Source organism: Acanthochromis polyacanthus, chromosome 20, assembly GCF_021347895.1.
Source record: "Acanthochromis polyacanthus isolate Apoly-LR-REF ecotype Palm Island chromosome 20, KAUST_Apoly_ChrSc, whole genome shotgun sequence".
NCBI lineage: Eukaryota > Metazoa > Chordata > Actinopteri > Pomacentridae > Acanthochromis > Acanthochromis polyacanthus.
The window spans coordinates 16,255,499-16,275,399 of NC_067132.1; the positions used below are offsets into that span (position 1 = coordinate 16,255,499).

Sequence of the window (19,901 nt, forward strand, 5' to 3'; positions counted from 1 at the left end):
GTCTAAATGCATAGACACGGTCTCTTACCTTGTTGTAGCGCTCATGCGGCACAGACTGGAGCACTATAGGCTCCATAGTCGAGACATTAGCAAACTCCACCTCAGGTATGTAAAGGGCACAAACCACATGGGCCCAGCCTGCAACGAAACACAAAGAAGAACTATGTTTGTGGTAACATTTCACAGCTTGCAAATAGAAATGTTAACCACCTGCTAAGATCCTGAAAAGTATTAAAATGTGTGCAGAATTTATGTTCATCATGCACTCGTTTGATTTGTGCCTTGTGAGTTTTACTACTGTAGCAGAGCTCTGTTAGGACTTTGAGAGCATTGCAAGTCCAGAGAGCTGGCACAAGCATGTCAGCTTTTCTTAAAAATGTTGTACTTGTAATACAGACACGAAGTCTCGACACTAATTGTGGACCAAATAAAGACAGCCAGTAATGCCACCCTTTTCATCCATCGTGTTACACTACATTTCCTTGATTATATCTGCACAATTTGTAGCAAAAACATTAAGTTCAGGACACTTTTGAATGCACACAGGCAAGAATTTACTTTTAAGCTTTTGGTGACGATAAAATAAATCATTTAAACTCAACGAAATGGAGTAAATTTTAAAAAAAAAATCCTTTGAATTTGTCAGTTCACTACTTTATGCAACTTGTAGATTGCTGATTAGAGTTCAGTGTGAACCCAAAAGGAACCAGACCAAAAAGCAATAATGGATCACTCTCATTTGGTGCTAACAAAGTTTTTCCAAAACACAAACCACTTCCAAACGTGCCAAATTGTGCTTTCGGTTACAAAAGAAATTACATCAACTTTTAAACAGTGAACTTTAAATTCTTTAATTTGCCAGTTGGTAGTTAATCTGCCCAAGTAGTCGTTTATTGAGCCCTAAGACACACACAGCTGCCTGTCAGTGAAGACAAACTGGGGGCAGTGGAATGACAGCGGGGCATGGTGGAGCGGCGGCAGAATTGACGACAAGCTGAGGAGGAGTTGGAGGAGGTGAACAGGAGGTCAAATGGAGGTGGGAGTCTCCTGCCACACTGGAGGTGTCTGTTTTTCCCCCATAGCGGAAACAAAAACAGGCTTAAACTTACAGTTGAACCCCTGACCTGCCTTTGACCTGGTGAACGGGACAGGGGGAGGAGGGCAGAGGGCGGGACGGAGAGGAGGGAGCCGGTGTGAAATGGGGGCATGTTGTTGTTTTGAAGTCCCTCCAAGAATCTGGAAGAGGCCTATAAACCAGGACTATAAAAGTGGCACAACCTTCCTCCTCAAACTACGCATTCATCTGTTTATCCCCCCCTAAAAACGAGGCAAAGCGCCGTTTTACAAACATCCTTAGCTTCAAGAAGCAATCAGAGCCACATGTGTCGAGATAAAGAAGTGAACTTTGGTTGATAACAAATCAGGCAAAGGATGGCTGATGAGCTTCTTTGGTAAACTGTGGTGAAAAAGTGACACAAACACCTGGTGAATAAAAAAGACTAATTCATGCTCAAAGTGATCAACACTGTCACAGGTAGCAAACAGAATAGAGTATGGTCCAATACTAAAATACAGTTTTCCTACTGCTGCCACATTGTTTCTTAATGTCTTTTGAGCATTGAACTTGTTTTCATCACAGTCCTTCACACGTGAATGTCATGGATTATTGAGACCCTCCAGGATGCTAATTATTTGGCCTTTGTGTGTGCAGTGGCGCACAAATATATATATACATGTGGCCAAGGCAGGCAGGTGTGGACTTCATTTCTATATGTCTGTTGCTTTTCTTTCCTCTCATCCTGCTATATGTTAAGATACAGGATCAAATACTCATTTCAGACAAATCCCTCTCTTCTGCTTTATTACTGTGCCACCTGGAATAACAGAGACTACCACACAGATCAACAAGTGAAGAGGAACTGTAAAGAGCAGAGAAACAGAGGTAAGAGATGACGAGAGAGGAAAAAGAGGGAGAGAGAGAGAGAGGGAGAGAGAGGGGTCATGGGAAGGGTAAAATAAAAGAGAAAGTAGTAAAACGGTGTGTGTTAGTGTTGTCCTGATGCCTCCCTGCAGGCCTGGACACAATCCCACAGCTGTGCCTCTGACTGACTCAAGCACACACAGACACACACACACTCACACACACACACACACACACAGAATATTTACAGTCTCCACCAAACTGACCTCCCAATGAACCCAAAGAAGAGACTCCTCACAGGCCATGCACTATACCCATCCTGGCCCGCCCCCTCATAAACATACACATACACACTCACACACTCTCATAAAACATGGACTGGCAAGGACGGTACAGAGAGGCAGCACACACAACAAACAGCAACATAACTCTCCCAGCACGCTCACACCCCTTAAACTTGCTGGTGATAGGCAATTAATGACAAAATACACAAGAGGCCAACCACAGATGTGGGTGTGTGTGTGTGTGTGTGTGAGTGCAGCGGAGAATGAGTCTACCTCCGTTGTCTGTCCTCTTGAGGGCTCCATCTTTGTGGGGACAGAGCTCACATCTCTGTGGGCAAAGAGGAAACATCAGGTCAGGAACAACAGGTCAACCTCATCTACTTACGGCGAGGTAAACACACCAGTATGACAAATATGACGGTGTGCGAGACAAGCTGGCCAATCGCCCAGACTTGGGCACATGGCCAGAAACTCCTGGGGAAATACCTTCACTGTCTGCCCACTGTGGCTGCTGCTTTCTCACAGGGTGTGTTTGTATCAGCACATGCAAATCTTCAGGCAAATATTTCTGCTGCTCTCAGTCTGACAATTTAGCTCATCCTTGCCTAACAAATAAGCTGCTGCTGCTGCTCTTGTTTCACTAAACATGAGCAGTATGTGTGTTGTGCAGCAGCAACAAGAGAGTTGAGCCGTTTCCACTCCACATTATCATCTTCAAATTCACTTTCATTCAATTTTACAATTAGAGAATATATCTAGCTATCTGCCCAGCATCAGCAATGTCAAAAGAGTATCATAACAGAGACTTTACAGGTAAATTTAAGCCAGAAGGTAATTTGGCAACTTGAGGATAAAAAACAATTACCATTGGTCACAATTTATCTACATTCTATTTAAATAATGCTTTGCACAAAGTTTTGTACAGTTTTAGCTCGATTAGTTCTATTTTTAGTACTGCAACATATCTTGAAGCTCTGCATTTATTTAAATTTTCATGTACCGTTCCTTTTTCTGAGCAATATCTAGCACAACAATTTCCTTCTTGATTAACCCTTTAAGCTGCAGTCAATTCCAGCCATTTTCAGTACAAAAAAAAATCGCTAATATTCTATTTGTAAATAAAAATATGACGAGAAATACAGGGAATATTGGACGCGCATCGCGAGGTGCATTTCCTCGAAAACGACCTATTCGTGGAGTATATACTGTCTTCAAGACATGTTTTGGACAAAATATGTTACTGGCTTGTTTCGTCTGGATGTCCAAGGTTGGATTATGGCCGTTTTTTGTGGAATATTTTCATCTGTGTGTAATAATGAACCCGGAAATGTGAGTCGTGCTGTGTACGTTGAAGCCGTGTATAGAGAACGGATGGATGGATATTCGTTGTTTGTCGGACAAATGTGTTTATATTACCGCTGTGGTAATCACATCTGAAAGTGGTTTATACCGGCGGATTCATGAGAATCTAAGCTTTCCATCGGCGTATAGTGTTTGTATAATCGCGTTTGCAGTTTCAGGCATTTAGCAAATTGCTTATGCAGATCTCAAAGTGTACCGCGGGCGGGACACTGAAGCGCAACGGGTTAAGATCTGAAAATATACATATACCACATAAATAATGAATTTATATGAAGACTGTCTATCAAATCAGAGAATCACAAATGTTTCCAGTTATATAAACACACATATAAAAACTGTAACAACACTCGCACAACCTGCTGCTAAATAAACAGAATATATCTGTTTAATACTCTACTTATCAACAGCATAAAGATTTTGTACACATGAGCTCACAGTTTTGTAAATGATTTGTTTACATGTATTATAGTTATTGTGAAAGTCCTACCATAACCTATCCTTCCTCAGTTTAAGAAGCCAACATGAAAACCCTGTTCTCCTGATAAATATCTGGTAGAGAACATTTGCTCTATGCGCAAACATGCATACAGAAAGCAGGCAGTTCGTTCTCGCACCTGTATCAACAGCTACATAGAGTAAATCTTGCTCTGACAAAATCTAGACAGGTCCTTAGAAGTCTGCCGAGGTCATACTAAGTTGAGACTCAACAAGCCATACCAGCTCGTGTGTTGCACTGAGGTTCACGAAGAGAACAGTCTGAAGTGTCGTGATTCAGAGGTCCGTGGAGAGCAGGTCAGCCCAAGGGTGCTGCAGCAGTTGTTGGAAATACAAGGCTTTACTGTGCAGACAGTAAGGTTTTCAGACGCTGCTATCATGTAGACTAGACAGCTTAAAGTTTCTTCACACACAACAAATGGTATCTGGCACAGTTGGCAAACCAGCTACAGTCAAGCAGCATTTCTGACAATATTTTATAGAGCTGTCAAGAACAGGATTAAGAAATACATTGGTTAAATGTGGTGGTAACTAGTACAGAATACAGACTGTGGGCTAGACGAGGAAGAATCTGGTGTACCAATGAAATCACAGTGTGAGGGATAACTTCCTTAAACAGTATTCGTTTTTGACAGTTTGGTCAATATTTGTGCAATACTTCTGTCAGTGGAATAGGAAATGCTCCTTGAAGATGCATTTTACAGAGATTTTTTTGCACAAAGTACTTTATGTTAAAAACAATATTTTTATTTTTTTTCCCCCTTATGGTAGCTGTCATACAGGCAAATATGAAGCAAAGGACAGCAGGAGAAATCACATGCGACTGAAAATCCTGCTAGGTGAGGCAATTGCGCTGTATAAAGGAGGAGTAACAGGCAGGCCTGCAAAGATTGCTAATTTATTTTCTCCAGTTACGTTGCTTTTGACAGTACAGCTTCTACCAAGCAGTACAAAGTGATACACATGGTGAGTCCATCAACACAAGCACGCTTTCAAGTCTCTCTAAGGAAAGGAAGGAAAGTTTTTTCTGCAATAAATACAAGCAACTATACAACGCCCAGTTCCTTTGCTTTAATTAGTCAAAAAGGTCTCTGTAAAGTCCATTGTAAATGTATTAACTGACAGCTTCCAAGACATCTGATTTTACACTGTGACAAAGGACATATGCCCAAGAAAGTGCTTGCATTTTCTGTTTATGTACTGCTGTAATTTCATTGCAAGACTTGAATGTTAATGTCCTCTATTGCAATAAACAGTTCTAATAAATAAACTGTTTTTGCCATCTGTATCATCAGCATGTCTTCAGGACATGCATGGGAAAATCTAATTGATATGATTGACAGCAGGTTAGTCTGCACTTCAAAGCTTCTTATGTGTATATTTATGTTCTCTGGTGGCACACAGAGTTGACAAAGAAATATGTGGCTTTGAGCATTATTACTGCAATATTACTGTAGGCAGCAAATCCATTGTATGTTACGACTAAAAGCAAACAGGTAGAGACAGGACAAAAGTGAGGCATCTTGTACAGAAATGTTCTAGGATAATTACTATGTGATCACTCTGTCTTTGTAATGGAATTAATAAACTAACAACGCAGACAGACGATACAAACACAGCAGATCCTAGCTTAAACTGCATTTGACTGTCTAATGAGGGGAGAAACTGCATGCAAATGTAAATATATGTTATCACAGTTACCAAATGGATCAAAGTCACACTGTCTATACAGACTGATGTGTTCACTTCCTGAACAGTTCAGATGGATTTATCAGTCATGCAACTTTTAAAGTAGTATAAAACCACAAACCTACTATCATAAAGACTGTGTTTGTTTCTTTTTCGTGACATGACATGTAATTTTCCATAGCTACGCTGCAAAGCAAATTAGGAATGAACGCTTTAGAGGAAAACATCTGTGTGTGTATTCTGATAGATATTGTGATCACAGTTTCCCATGTAATTTTTCTGAGTCAAGCTTCAGTTCAGAATTCACTTTGGAACAGATTTGAAACATGTGATGAAGCTCTATCACATGAGACATCATCCAATATGCGACTCTCTCACACATTAACTCCTCGGTCAAACGAGCTATCTAATATACCCTAAATTGCAGACATTTGCTTATTACACTGTTTCAAATCACGATTTCAATTTGAAATCAATTAATTGTTGCCCTAATGTACACCAGTGTAAGAAAAAGGCTTTCTGGGTATTTTTTAAATCTATTCATTGAGCCTTTCCATAAGGTTTGATGAGTAGAGGTGGTCTTGCTCCACCATACTTATCCGAGCTGTTTTTTACTTTGGCATCTGAGGTCATCTGATCAGCATCTACTTGAAGTGCCTAGGTCAAAATATAAACACTAGGGTAACCAGGCATTTTCTGTAGCGGTACCCAGGCTCTGGAATAAGCCCCCAACCCCCAATATGTGCACCATCACTGACCTAGGTCCTTCATCCCCACTGCCATCAGACTGTATAACACCACTGTGTAGTTGTTATTATGTGCAATATTTATTATTTTGTACTTGCACTTTCGTGACTTTTTGCACTCCTCTGTTTTTTGTTCCTAAGAGCCCTGTAACAGTAAATTTCTCCTTTGTGAGATCAATAAAGTCTATCTTATCTTATCTTATCTTTAAATCAAAGCTCAAAACCTATCTGTTGAAAATGGATTTTAATACTTAGCAGTATGGTGACATGTTCAGCGCTCAATTTAGACGGTCGCCAGATCGCCAGTTGCAACTAAAAGCCGATTTTGGCGACCAAAAATGACAAAAAACACGCTGGTTAGGGGCCCAAATATTTTAATTTGGGCTACTGACCTCCAAATCCAAGTTTCAGGGATGGCAATTTTCCGCGGATCCGCGGATTTCCGCCGATTTAATTTAAAATTTGAACTCTTTATTGTCGCTGATGTTAACGTCGTTAACATCTCGCGGACTCCGTCGGATCCAGAACCAGCCCAGAATGTGGTGGCGGCATCCGGAGGACAGCATCAACTGAGCCTGAGCACCGCGAACGGAAAGCACCAAGCCACCGGAGCTGTCATTTTTAACTCGGCGGGTCCGCCGGCTGCTCTCCCCGGTCACAGACTGCTCAGACTTCCCGGCTGGCTAGCTATCCCCCGCTAGCTGCTCGGCTAACACCTGCCGCTCCTCGACGCTCATCTGTCCGGGACAAACCGCACCTGTTCCGGCTGTCAACGTCCCAGTCGACTGCTAGGAGCTCCGGACAATGCGCTGCTCATTTGTGGGTGACTTTTCACAGCCGTGGGGGGTTTTAAGGCATACTTTGCCCAGCGGATTAATTTTTTTGGCCACTAAAAGTTGATTTTGGCTCCTAAAAATGTCTAAATTGATGTATGTTGGTGGCCCAAAAAATGTCATTTGGGCGACCGGACCTCTCGGCCTTAAATCGAGCGCTGATGTTATATAGTTTTTTTATGTACTAACTTTTACATGTGTATTTTAGTGTTGTTTTATTGCTGTTTATTTTTATTGTATATTTTACTGCTGTCTCTGTTTAAAGTTACTGTATTATTTTTAACTTATTCTCTTGTTTCTTCTGTAAAGCACTTTGGTCACCTATTGGGCTGTTGTAAATAAATAAACTTTGATTGAGTGATTGATTGATAAGGCTGCAAACAAATGGAATAAGAAATCACAGCCTTTTTAAAACTGTAAATCTTTCCTCTACTATGTATTTCTTCACACACCAGCTAAAATACTGATCAAGCATAATGTGTTGGATTACAAAATAAGTCTACATACTGATAATAAATGTCTTAAACATGCATGGTGCTATTTTTAACAGTTTTTCTATTCTTTTCTTTCAGCAGATTTGTTGATGATGGCAGACTCAACATGGTGCTATTATCTGCTCGCATTTACAAACAACAGCACTGTTTCTGTGTCCCGCCATCTTTGTGAGGTAGTCCTGTTATTTCAGGGGTTAGTCATAAATGATGAATGGCTAGATGGATTATGTGACTCACCACTCGGGCTGCTCTTTCCTGAGATTCACACTTTCTGCAAAACCAAGGTCCAGTGGGCACCTGCACAATGCCATAGCAGGCTGAGGAGAGGTGGTGGAACATAAAAATAGAGAGAACTGCTGTCAGTCATCATAATCACAACAAAGTCTACATTTTATAGATCAGAGTACAGCCACATAATAACAACAACACCATTGTGACACATGCAACTACACACCAAACCTGACAACACTTATTAACATCTTTACAAATATCCCATTATGTCCATTCCTAGTTATTTATTACACTAGTAGAAGAAAGATTTATGACTAAGCTCGGTTAAATCCAAAACAGTGTTTTGCCCTGACACACTGTTGAACCTATTCTTTTTACTGTTGTTTTTATATCACTGCATTGGCACCAACAGGCTTTGCTTGGGCCGCAACATATTTGGGACAACAGCAGAATCAAGAGCAAAGGATTGCTGTTGTTAAAGTCATCAGTAAGAAGTGTTTGCTTTATGTTAAAGTGAAGCAAAGTGCACCATTCATGGAGAGGCTGCATTCAAATAGTCCACATTCTTTACGTGCTCTCCCCAACATATTCGTAGGAAAAAGGTCAAGGAAATGTCGTCAGCTGCAGAAACAACTGCATTTCAGGGTGGATAATAATGGGACTGTTTAAAGCGATATTTCTATTTTCTAATTTGAATTAAAGCTGCAATAATTGGGTCACAACTGGTGGCTCCCGATGTCTTGTAACATCCAAATAAAGCCTTTCAATTCTTTGCACTTTGGCACAGCATTGGAGAAGTATATCATTTACAAGATGGTCTGGATCAATTTGTTTTCATTTTGAATTCTAACCCGTTTCCACCAACGCTTACAGGACTCAGACGTGAAGCTGTGCAGGTACAAGCACAGACGGTGCAACCCTCAATGCGGCAGCACTACCCTAAATAGCCTAGCTCTACACATTTTCAGATTATCTCTGATCTGACCAGAGCCCATAATCCACTGGAATAAACAGCTATAATCCAGATTTCTGAGAAAAAAAACACCCAAAGGTAACGGAGTTCAAATGAAGAGATTGGAGGCCTGACTTACAGACAAAACATCGAGTATCTGGCTGGTTAAGATACTCTGCACACACTGCATATCTGATTCATTTAAATTATTATGGATGGCCGATCCAATCAATTCAAAGCCTGCCAATTTTATTAATCGCTAGGTTAACCAGCACAATATACGCTGCGTTGTTAAGCTTTTCTTTAATATGCAGGGGAGTGCGTAAACATAGCGGATGAGTATATTAATTAAATATTAAAATATCTGTAGTGTATTACATCCTCAGTAAGACACACAGCATTTTAAATTTTCTTTAACGCAATTTATTAACATGGCCCTCTTTAACTCCATATTCTCCATGGATTGAAAAACTGTAACTGTTTTGTAAAATTTTAAAACCCTTCAGTCAAACATGGGGCAACACAGGGGATGTGATGGCCTAAATACTGAGGCACACACCACGACTGCACGTTCCACAGCTCAACTTTAGGACTGCTGTCATATCCATCTCTCTGGCTGTGTTTCCTGTCTCTTCCTGGACTGCTGACTTTAAAATAAAAATACCACTGAATGTTGCTAGTTAAGTTTATCTGGCAAATATGTCTAATTGAACCAGAAGCTGTTTTAACTGTAACTGTTTCGGGGCAGATCTGGACAAAGTAATACATGACCTGTCTATTTTAGTCTGACTCACCAGAGGTAGATTGCAGGTATGGGTCTGCCATTGGCCTCACTATTTACATGGATTTCTCCTCTCCCTTCTAGCTATGAGTTACCGTTTTTAAAACCGGACTAGCAACCTACCAACTGAAAATTTCAAGTTTTGCAAAGATCCTGTGAATTAGCCATTTTCATGACCGTACTCGCCTCCCTGCCTCAAAATGTTCCACTTAAACAAATCTGCCTCGCTTAGCTTTGCCCAGTATGACTGATCAGTTCACAGAAATGCAAACAAGTCAGGGCATTTTTTTTCTCCTACTGTATAATGTTAGCAAGGTGCAGCCAGACCATTGTGTGCTATGCAAGACCATGTTTATTCCTACTGGACATAATCAAACTTTTCTGCAACAAATAATTAGCAAGAAGAGGAAGAAAGGGCTCCTCCACAACCCACTAAAAATGCTTTCCAGTCTAGTTTGCTCACTTGTTTCAAAGCGCACATCATCATCAAAAAACATGATGCTTAACGGGTTGGAACTGGGAGCCTTAAAGTAAAATATTAAGTATTTTTTGCACAATTACATATATAAAAACCAAATAATCAATCATATCATTACTACTACATCTTAAGATTAGTTTTCTCAAATATAAAACAAGAAACTCACACATGTAAGACTGTTTACTATGTGTATTTGCAAGCCTTGGCCTATTTAACAGTCTAAAAATTGCAGCATATTGCTACATACAGACCAGTGCTACAAGTACAAACATGCCCATGTGCACAGGCATGAGCATAGAGCTGCTGACTTTTCAGTCTCCCACTGGGTTTGCCAAATGTACACATGGTCAGCTCTGAAACATGTAAACACTGAACGTCACCATCTGAGTCATCCTGAACGAGCACAGCTGCTATACGAGATGGTAGCATGCAGAAATCATTGTTTTGAAACGAACTTTCCCATATCCTTCAACCATGTGGATTATTAGTTACAATTCTGTGTTTAAATTCAGTTTGGACTAATAGTTAGAGAGTTTTATAGTGGATTTTAAAGTCCTCGCTCTGAGCTTTCCTCTCAAGTTCACACATTTTGATAGTCAGTCTTTAAATCCCAAGTGACAGCTTCTGACATGGGATAAAAAAAAGCCCCAGAAATGTGCTCACAAGGTACATTTCTATCATCTACACAAGAGCTACATTAGCTGCCAAGTCAAAGCAGCGGAGTTGCATGTGTTGAGCCTGACCTCAGCCTGGCCTTGGCGAGGGCAGGCGGAGGAGGAGGAGGAGGAGGCTCCATAACCTTCCAACTAGATAATGCTAACTAGCCTGTAGGCTAACGGCTAACTGGTAGCCGAGCTAGCAGCGCAGGTTACCTTGATGCACGGCGACGTTGCAGCCGTGTCCGTCGCAGTACACGAGCGGGTTTTCTGCCCAGCCTCGTTCGTCGGAGCACACACAGCAGCCTCCGATCATCTCCTTCATGTTACTCGTCGAGAACTCCGCCGCCAGACAACGCTCACCAGAGACCATCTACGAAGAAAGCGGACATGCGGGAGTAACACATAAAGATGGACCGAAACCTTCGCCGAAGACGCCCTCGTTCCACCTGCAGCGCCGCTTTAGGTCCCACTCGGTCGAAATGTCATGTTTAAAACGTGTTTACGTCCCTTTTCGACGCCGTATTTTTTTCACCAAAACATCCCCGTCACGGCGCGATGGAGAGAAGAGGGGGAACTTCGCAGAGAACCAGACGTGCGTAATGACGTACGGCACGTGTGTGTGCGTGCCGCCAGACAGGAAGTAAAACGTGATTGGCTGGTCGGCGGCAGCTTTCCATTTTGGCTCCACATGGTTGGAAAAGTTTGTAGCAGAGAGACTTCACTCTGATAAAGATTCATTGTCAACACTGTAGCAGCATGGAGGTAGGCAAAGCTGTGGCTTATTACTGGGAGACCCACCAGGTTCAAGTAATGTTAAAAGCACGGTGTTTACAATACGGATGTCAGCTGTTGACTGTGTTTGAAACGTAAACAAACAAGGCCTGTAATTCTTCATCTGCAGTGGATTAGGACCGGTTTAAAATAGAACAGCTGACCTGGAAAAGCCTGAAGTTTTAATGTCAGTGTATTAATGCTGTTTGACTGTTTTGTATGAACTAATTATTCTCTATTAATCAATTAATTCAAACCAAAGTATTAACTGACAGCAATTCAGGGTTTCCTTTCAAATGTGGAATTTTCCTGCTTTACTCTGTTTTATATCACTTTGATGCCTTTATTGTTTAGAAAAAAGTAAGATATAATTTTTTCAGCATGGTGACTATTTTTTAAAATATTTTACAGAGAAAATGTGAGCATAGTGATTCTTCCTCAAGTTAAGAAAATCCAGTAATCAAATATAAAATGAAAACTTTGTTGCAGTCCAGAATAAATGTCTGTCAGGTTGTCAGAAAAGAGCTTTATCTTTGATAGAAGATGGCAGAGATGATGTCTGTTCCCAATGGCTGTAGTTTCCCTCAAAGTACATATAGACTCAGAGCTTTTATACCCTTTGAGATATTCTGAATGATTATTGATCTTTCTGCAATTTTAAACAGACTATCAAAATGCATACAGCCATTGTATTTCTTTTTATTACTTTTTGATTTGCTGTACTTACTTTTTGTATGACTTGTAGCACTTTAGTTTTTACCTGACTTGCAACTTTTGCTTTATTTCTTAACTTTCTTTAAAAATGTTAATGTTTATTGTTATGCACCAAAACATCAAATCAAATCACTCATACGTTGAAGCCTTTTTCAAAATAAAAGCGATTCTCATTTTTTCCCCCTTACATCTGTCAAGATAGTGTAGCCCCATATAAATGAAGTGTTTGCACCTTTGCAACCCCTTTCCCCCCTTTCTTTTCCCGATGCAGACACACTATCCATGCTGTTCTGGACAGTTTCTGATTTTCAACATTTACGATTTATTTTATCCAATCTTGTAAGAAAACATTAGGTGGAATGTCACATTACTTATTATTACTCTACAGGGAGACTTTGAATATCTATATTTATGCTATATGCTTGATAATGATTTTTTGTGATGTAATGCAAAGTGTTTTTTAGAATTCAACTACTTTTGAACATCCACATTTGCATCCTTAAAAATCTGTCTTGTAGTTGTTGTTTTTTTTTTTGCATCTCAGTAAACTCAGAACAACAGCATGGCATTTATTGTGCAGTTTTTAGAGCAAATACACAAAATGATTGCACACATTTTTTTTGTGTTTGATATAAATCTGAATTATAGTTTGCATTTGTACCTACCAAATAGATATTATTTTACATCTCTCACTACGCTAGTTGACTGTTACAATGAATAGTGAAGATGGAAAAGATTTATGCCCATGACTGCAGAACCAATAGACTTGAGACAGCAATTTGAAATGTCTTTGTTGAAGGAATACTTTGTATCCTTCAAAAAATATTAACTGGGCTTTGGTAAGCTTTTATCAAGCCGCATATCAGCCTGTCAATGTACAGTTCTGTTTTGACAGCTCCCCATGCTGTTGCCAAGGATGCTCCAGAACACACACACACACACACACACACACACACACACACACACACACACACACACACACACACACACGCTATTCCAAGCACTCAGCTGCTGCTTGCATCACCGATTCCTCTGAGCGAGCTCCCGCTCTCGGTTTCCAGAGAAACGTAATGACTTGCCAATAATGCGCAAGAGCACACGAGCGTCCTCCGTGTAATATGGTGAGCGAGAGGTCCCTGGGAGTGTCTGCCCATTGTTTGCTTTAATTTCAAATTGCTCAAATGCTCCAGTCGACACTGGGCACTGCACTAAAAGGGGGTGAGGGGCTGGGGAAAAGGGGGAAAAAAAGTGAATTGTGTGTGGCAGGGGAAAACCTATTAGAGCTAGAGAGAACAAAGGGAGGCGAAGGAGGGGGCAGCGGTTGTGGAGGGGCCCATATAGCTACTGAAAAACTGAAAATGGCAAATGATTTTTACAACTTGCATTTGATTAGTTCCTCAGGTTGTCAGAGAAGAGCTTTCTCTATGATAGAAAATTGCGGAGACACCGTCTGCTCGCTGTGACTGTTGCTGACCACAAAGTACATATAGCACTCAGGGCTTTTATATAATTCAAGGTATTCTACTATTATAACCAAGCTGCCTTCTTAGTTGCTATACATCAGGGCTCTGTTGTTCATTCTGTACATCTTTAAAGTTGGTTTCTGGGATGAAGGTCTCCATATCTGCTGTGCGTGGATGTTGTAGGAAGAATTGTGTTAGCCATATTCTTCTGCCACATAAAAGATATATATTTGTAGCAAAAATTACAAATGTAGGGCATGAAGCAGTGTTTATAAGATGGTTGCTGACTGTCAGGTTTTGCTAATATTTTTCATAGGTTTTATAGAATTTTTACTTGAGCGGATAAGCTGAAAAAAACCAAATGTAATGCCACTGAAACATGGAAATTTGCACTCATTTAAAAGAAAAACATTTAAAAGAAGTGAGAAAGTATGAAATACACTGATTGTTTAATCTCCTACGTTTGTTGTTGTGCTCAAGTGAGCTCACTCATATTGTTTACTTTTCCAGTGTGTTTTACAATTAATTGTCAGTAAGGTGACTTAAAAGCACTTGAGATTTAAAAGTCAGGCAGCCTGCACGACTGGGGTTCTCTCCATGTTTGTATTGGCTGGGGGAAGTTTTGCAGAATGAGGAACGTGTGAAACATGCAGGGAGTAGCAACGACAAGGCAGCAGGAAGAGCAGCCCCCACACCGACAGACCTATAGGCCAGCATTGTGTAAATGTATTGTGCACATACAAATGTTGGATGTACTTCATTGCCCGGCAGTTATTGGTTACTGTTGTGATGTAGATTGCCTGCCCGACTCCATCTCTTCAAACTCCAAAGTTCATTTGTTTTGTTGGCATTTATAAATTGTCAGGAAAAAAAAATAAGATGCATGAGCGAAGAAACAGTGGAGTGGTAATGAAGTCTGAATTTGTTTTTAAATATTGCATCTTAAATGTGTGTGTGAGAGAGAAAAAGAGTGTGTGTGCATGCAATGCAGGGGAAAACCTAAGCACTCTGGGAGGAATGTTTTCACAGACTGAGCTCATAAGCTTCAACAAATGACTACTGGTCGGACCTTTATTTTGGAACAATTGTGTTCTCAAACAGATGCCATATGCTTGTTTTCGCATCCATTTATTGTAAGTAGTGCGTATTTTTCATGGGTGTCAGGTAGAAATTATGTAGTGCCAGTAGACCTTGCTAAGCCAAACAAACAGTCTAACATCATTTATGTTAAGTAAAGTATTCTGCGTGACATATTCATGTGGCCAACCTATTATTCTTTAGTTAAAGTCAATCAATGGAAACAGAGTTTTATTGGAAAAAAGCAGCACATGTATGGTGTTGGACTGAACCATGAATTCATAAATTGTGTGTAAATAGTCTCCCTTGTGCATGAATTACTGTAGTTAATGTAATTCACCTGTAGTGACCCCAAAAAATGCATCATTAAATTTAACTGAGCCTGATAATCATTTAGGAGGTAATCATAGGCTATATGACTGTTTTATAGGTGCATTTAATGTTATTTTTAACTCCTTTGTATTGCATTGTACTTGCCCTTTTTACAATTTGTGGCAGTTTATATATTGTAAGAGCTGCTGTGACAGACCAGTCCCATCTGTATATTTTATGATTTTTTTTTTTTTTTTTTATAAGGATGTGTTAGTGACACCTGGTAGGAACACACAGAACATAGCCAACAGAATAGTCAATAGCTGCACCCCTGAACGTTCAGTTACAGTGTTCCTTCCCTGGTTCTTCCAGCAGGTCCATCAGTGTGCACCCATGGATCCTCCTCTCCTGTCTGGGAGTAGCACAGGGGCCCAGGAAAAAAAAATACAAACAGTCCCAACACGGCGGGGTGAAAGGTGAAGAGAGCCCTCCCCCCACCACTGTCCGCACATACTTCAGGCTCGGATTGCATGTAAAATCACATTCTCCCTGGGTGGGTGGGGGGTGGAGAGGAATTCATTGTTTTGGCATGGGGCAGTGGGTTTGTATCATAAAAAGTCCATGCTCTTACAAGTGCTGCGCCTCCTTGACCAAGTGTCTCCATAAAACTCAATGCAAAACAAATGACTCGGAGCTGCAGGAAGGAGCGGCACGTTTGACTTCATGAAAAAAAAACTGGAAGAGCTCAGGAACTTACATGGACAACACGATTTTTATCTATTTAGTTATTTATTTTTATGGCCAGTTGCTGAGGTTGCACACACCTCGACCTAGAAACGCTTTTTACACTTAATTTTATGCAGTGTGATGAACTATTTGTATAATTTCTAAGTTTTTTTAAAATATTATTCAAATTACACAACATATTTTTTTTTAAAATTACGTTGGAGAAATTTAATTTTCTCCTCTTACTCTGTTTTAAGCAACTCTGTCTTGCAAGAGAGAAGACAAATGCATTGAGATGCAGCACTACGAGTGTGTGTGTGTGTGTGTGTGTGTGTGTGTGTGTGTGTGTGTGTGTGTTCTTACCGTAATCGGTCTATATCCCCCATTAAGCCTCGGACTTCCACAGTGAAGTAGTGGAAAATTTTGAAAAAAAAAGAGTTAAAGACGTTTACAGCAACCAGGAGTCGCCACAAAGGGCGCACATGCTATAGTTTAAATTATTTAAATAATTAAAATGACGTTTTATTCTTTTATGTTTCTCGTTTTTAAAAGTTTCTGAAGTGTCGTGAATGTTATGATAAATCTGCATCACAATGGCAGTGACAATTATGGTTAACTCCATGCTCAAACCCGTCCCACAGATTAGCGTGATCTTTTTTTTCTTTTTCAAATTCTTATTTTAGTTTTTTTTTATTCCCCGTCCATATAGCAAGTCTTCCACAAACATTCCAAACTCAGACAAGACTTGTCTAATGCCCAACACTTTAAATGAGCCTAAGCGCGCCAGATTTGTCCCTCTGAAGCATTGCCCCTGCAGCACCGGCTCTCACCGGGCTGCTCTAAGAAACCTCCCCCGTACTCGAGGTCATTTTCCTTGGCCACTCGGCCTCGTTTCCTCTCGGTGGTGCCGGCCGACATCCAGGCGCAGGAGAGAAGAGGTGGGGTGGAGGAGCAGGAGGGGGAATAAGTGCCCGGTGGCATCTGTGCATAACAAAGAATCCCTGGTCTTAATTGGAAATAGTCAAACATGCATATACAAACACGTGGTAATTTTTGTCCATTAATTGCAGATTTTGATCAGCTGTTTTAGGACCTTTTAGGTGCTTCTCAGTTGAGACGTTTAAATGGGCAGTTATTTAGTCTGTGACAAACTGGGGAGGCAGATGTGCTGACATGACACGTTCCTTTGAGTATAAATGGAACGTGTATTAATCATTAATTAATAATCATCATTGAGTATTAATCATTAATTGAGCTTTTATTTTAGAATTTTTTCTGCTAATATGTTATCATTAAGTTAACCTTGTATTTTTTTCCCTAAACGGTGCCTCCAAATCAACGGTTAAGAGACCAGTGTGACGAAACCAAAGCTCCGAAAAGAAGTGTGTGAAACTAATTATTTAATTCCTTAACCCAACAAACTGTTTTATTCGGTTTGAGTGAAGATCTATTTCTGTTCCAGCTCAATTATACTCGTGGCAGTGCGCACGAGAATTTTAAGATTTATTGCAAACCAAAGAGAATTGCTCTGGAGCTTACCCAGGTTTTACACCGACCCCAATCACGTGGGAACCCTTGGATATATGGGTGATATGGGTACACATGTGAGCAGAAGCAAAACAACACTCGCTTATTGTGTCAAACAAAAAAGCAGCCCAGGTAACCCAAAGGACAGGAGATGCAGTGGTCAGGATGGAACAAGCCTCGCCTGTCTGTCCCTCCATGTATCTCCGTGTAGCGGCCGGGCACCGTGCAGGCTGGATCTGGGGGATCTGTGAGAAGCCTCCCCTCCCTCCTCCTCCCACGGGGACCCCCGGACCATCACCGAGCTACCCCTCCCCTCACGTCACCCCCTCCTTTGCATCCGTGAAACCCTGGCATGTTCCATGTATTAACGCTATCATACAGAATCAGGAAAAGCGAGGTTTCTCTTCTACAAGCATAGCGAGGACATAGCAGCGCTGCCTTCCATATGTTGCGTTTAAAGACCGGCGAGAATGCAGGTCAGATGACCCCGAGGTCGAGTGGAGCTGGAGTGGAGTTAACTGAGCTAAAGACACTGGGCATGCTACATGTTCAACGGTTACTCACACCCACGGTGATCCTTCTGCTCTTCTTATCGGGCAAAATAATTCAAAACTAGGTGACATTTTTTTTCACAGAGGCTACTACAGTTATAACTTCTGATTATCTGAACGGCTGTTTGCTACAGTCCCTCTAATATAAGCTCTTGAATTGGAAGCAACACGTTTCCTTTAGTAGAGAAAAAGAGAAACATCCATTTAGGTTCCCAAATAGGCTGACATTTCAAGGTATAGCCTGACCTTTTGACCCCTGTGTGTGTGTGTGTGTGTGTGTGTGTGTGTCTGTCTGTCTGTCTGTCTGTCTGTCTGTCTGTCTGTCTCATGGCTACGCACACCCCATCAGTCAGTGGCACGCACGCACGATCTTGCGCTTAAGTCCATGCACACCATCGTTGGTGATTTTTGCGCTCCGCTCCAATATTGTAGTGGATATTTGGGGCACGATGTTCAAATCATCACGCGATTTAAAGACTAGCTGCATATAAGGACGCCCACGTACTGTATCAGTTTGATGTAACACCGGGGTAACATCGATGCCATTCAATATGCAGTGGCAGGTCTGTAAAGGAGCAAAACAGGCTTAACGTTGTGGAGATGAGCGCACCCTTGTCTTGAGTTTGACCCCGGCGCGCTGGGCCACAGGGGACTCACGTGTTTTATACGGATAACAAAGCTGGAACATAACGCAGTATTGAGAGAATATAGCTCTGGGGCGGAACGCTGTGATTTACACAGTCATATTATTTGGAAAGCCTTGAGGCTGGTGGCATCAGCTACGTTTCCTTTGCTGCGTCTGACTGGCGCCGTGTGTGTGAGTGTGGATGAGGTGTGCGCGTTGTAGATCACGAGTGTGTGTGTGTGTGGCGCGTGCTCGCACCCCATCTTGCACGCGTGCGTGTAGGTAAGTATGCATGCATTAAATTGGCACATGCGCTAAAGAGAAAATTTGCGCAAAATTTTCCCAACATCAAGAATTCCTCCAAAGAAAATCTGCGTAAATTATCTTCAATAATCTCACACCCTTCTTCTAACAAGCTACTTGTTGATATTTATGCGTTTTGTCGACGCAACAGTTTATTAGTATATTCTTTACGCAATTATATAAATTCTATATTTCATGATTGTATTTTAACGACAGGTTTTGATGTGATTTTCAAGCGGCTCCAGCTGCATTGCCTAGAAAACCATAAGGGAAAAGCAACCCTGACTTTGCACTTTTTTTCCGTCCAGTCACTGCTCGCATTGTTTCTCCGGTTCGAGAGGAAAAAATGCCCGAAATTAAAATGGATTTGCAGTTTTAGAACAGCTCCGCTAAATTCACATTATTTCCAGAGTTTGCTATTTTCACACACACACGCACACACACACACACTCCCATAGACACACTGGGGAGAGGAAAAGGAAACTGCGTGAAAAATAATTAATTCATTACAATATAGCCACACAAATGTGATTTCAGCAAATAAGTAGGTCAGTCTATCCTTGCACTTCGAGGAAAAATCAGAAGGAGGAAAAAAAAAAGGCTCGAAAGCAGATGAGTTTGGTGTGAGGTCAGGGCAGCAGCCTAAACGTGGAAAAGCAGCTTGCCAAGAGTAAAAAGGAAAGAAAGAAAGGAAAAAAAGCAAACGTCTTTGTTTAAGCAGCGCTACGTAAACGAGTGTGGAGTCGTTTTACCAACATGCAACCGATGGCATATACTGCAGGACTACTGTCGCATGCATTTTGATGTGGACCAACAGGGAACAGCACGATTACATTCCAGTCTTATCCTGACCATTTTGCAAGCTCGGACTACTTATTCTACACCAACTGGGTGGAGGCTGGATTTT

At 41.1% G+C, this 19,901-nt stretch overlaps 1 protein-coding gene across 4 annotated transcripts in view; it reads right to left on the reverse strand.

The window, feature by feature from the left end:
* Nucleotides 1-11,654, reverse strand: part of mllt10 (MLLT10 histone lysine methyltransferase DOT1L cofactor) — a 46,785-nt gene extending 35,131 nt beyond the window's left edge. For 3 of the 4 annotated variants that reach the window (XM_051940509.1, XM_051940508.1, XM_022190000.2), the window contains exons 1-4: nt 11,139-11,654; nt 8,062-8,141; nt 2,479-2,533; nt 29-138 (exon numbers count right to left, since the gene is read on the reverse strand). In XM_051940509.1, coding sequence (XP_051796469.1) covers nt 29-138; nt 2,479-2,533; nt 8,062-8,141; nt 11,139-11,295 — 402 coding nt within the window. In that variant the 5' untranslated portion in view covers nt 11,296-11,654. The remainder of the gene's footprint in view (nt 1-28; nt 139-2,478; nt 2,534-8,061; nt 8,142-11,138) is intronic. The other variant, XM_051940510.1, reaches the window with a different exon arrangement.
* Between the last annotated feature and the right edge of the window lie 8,247 nt (nt 11,655-19,901).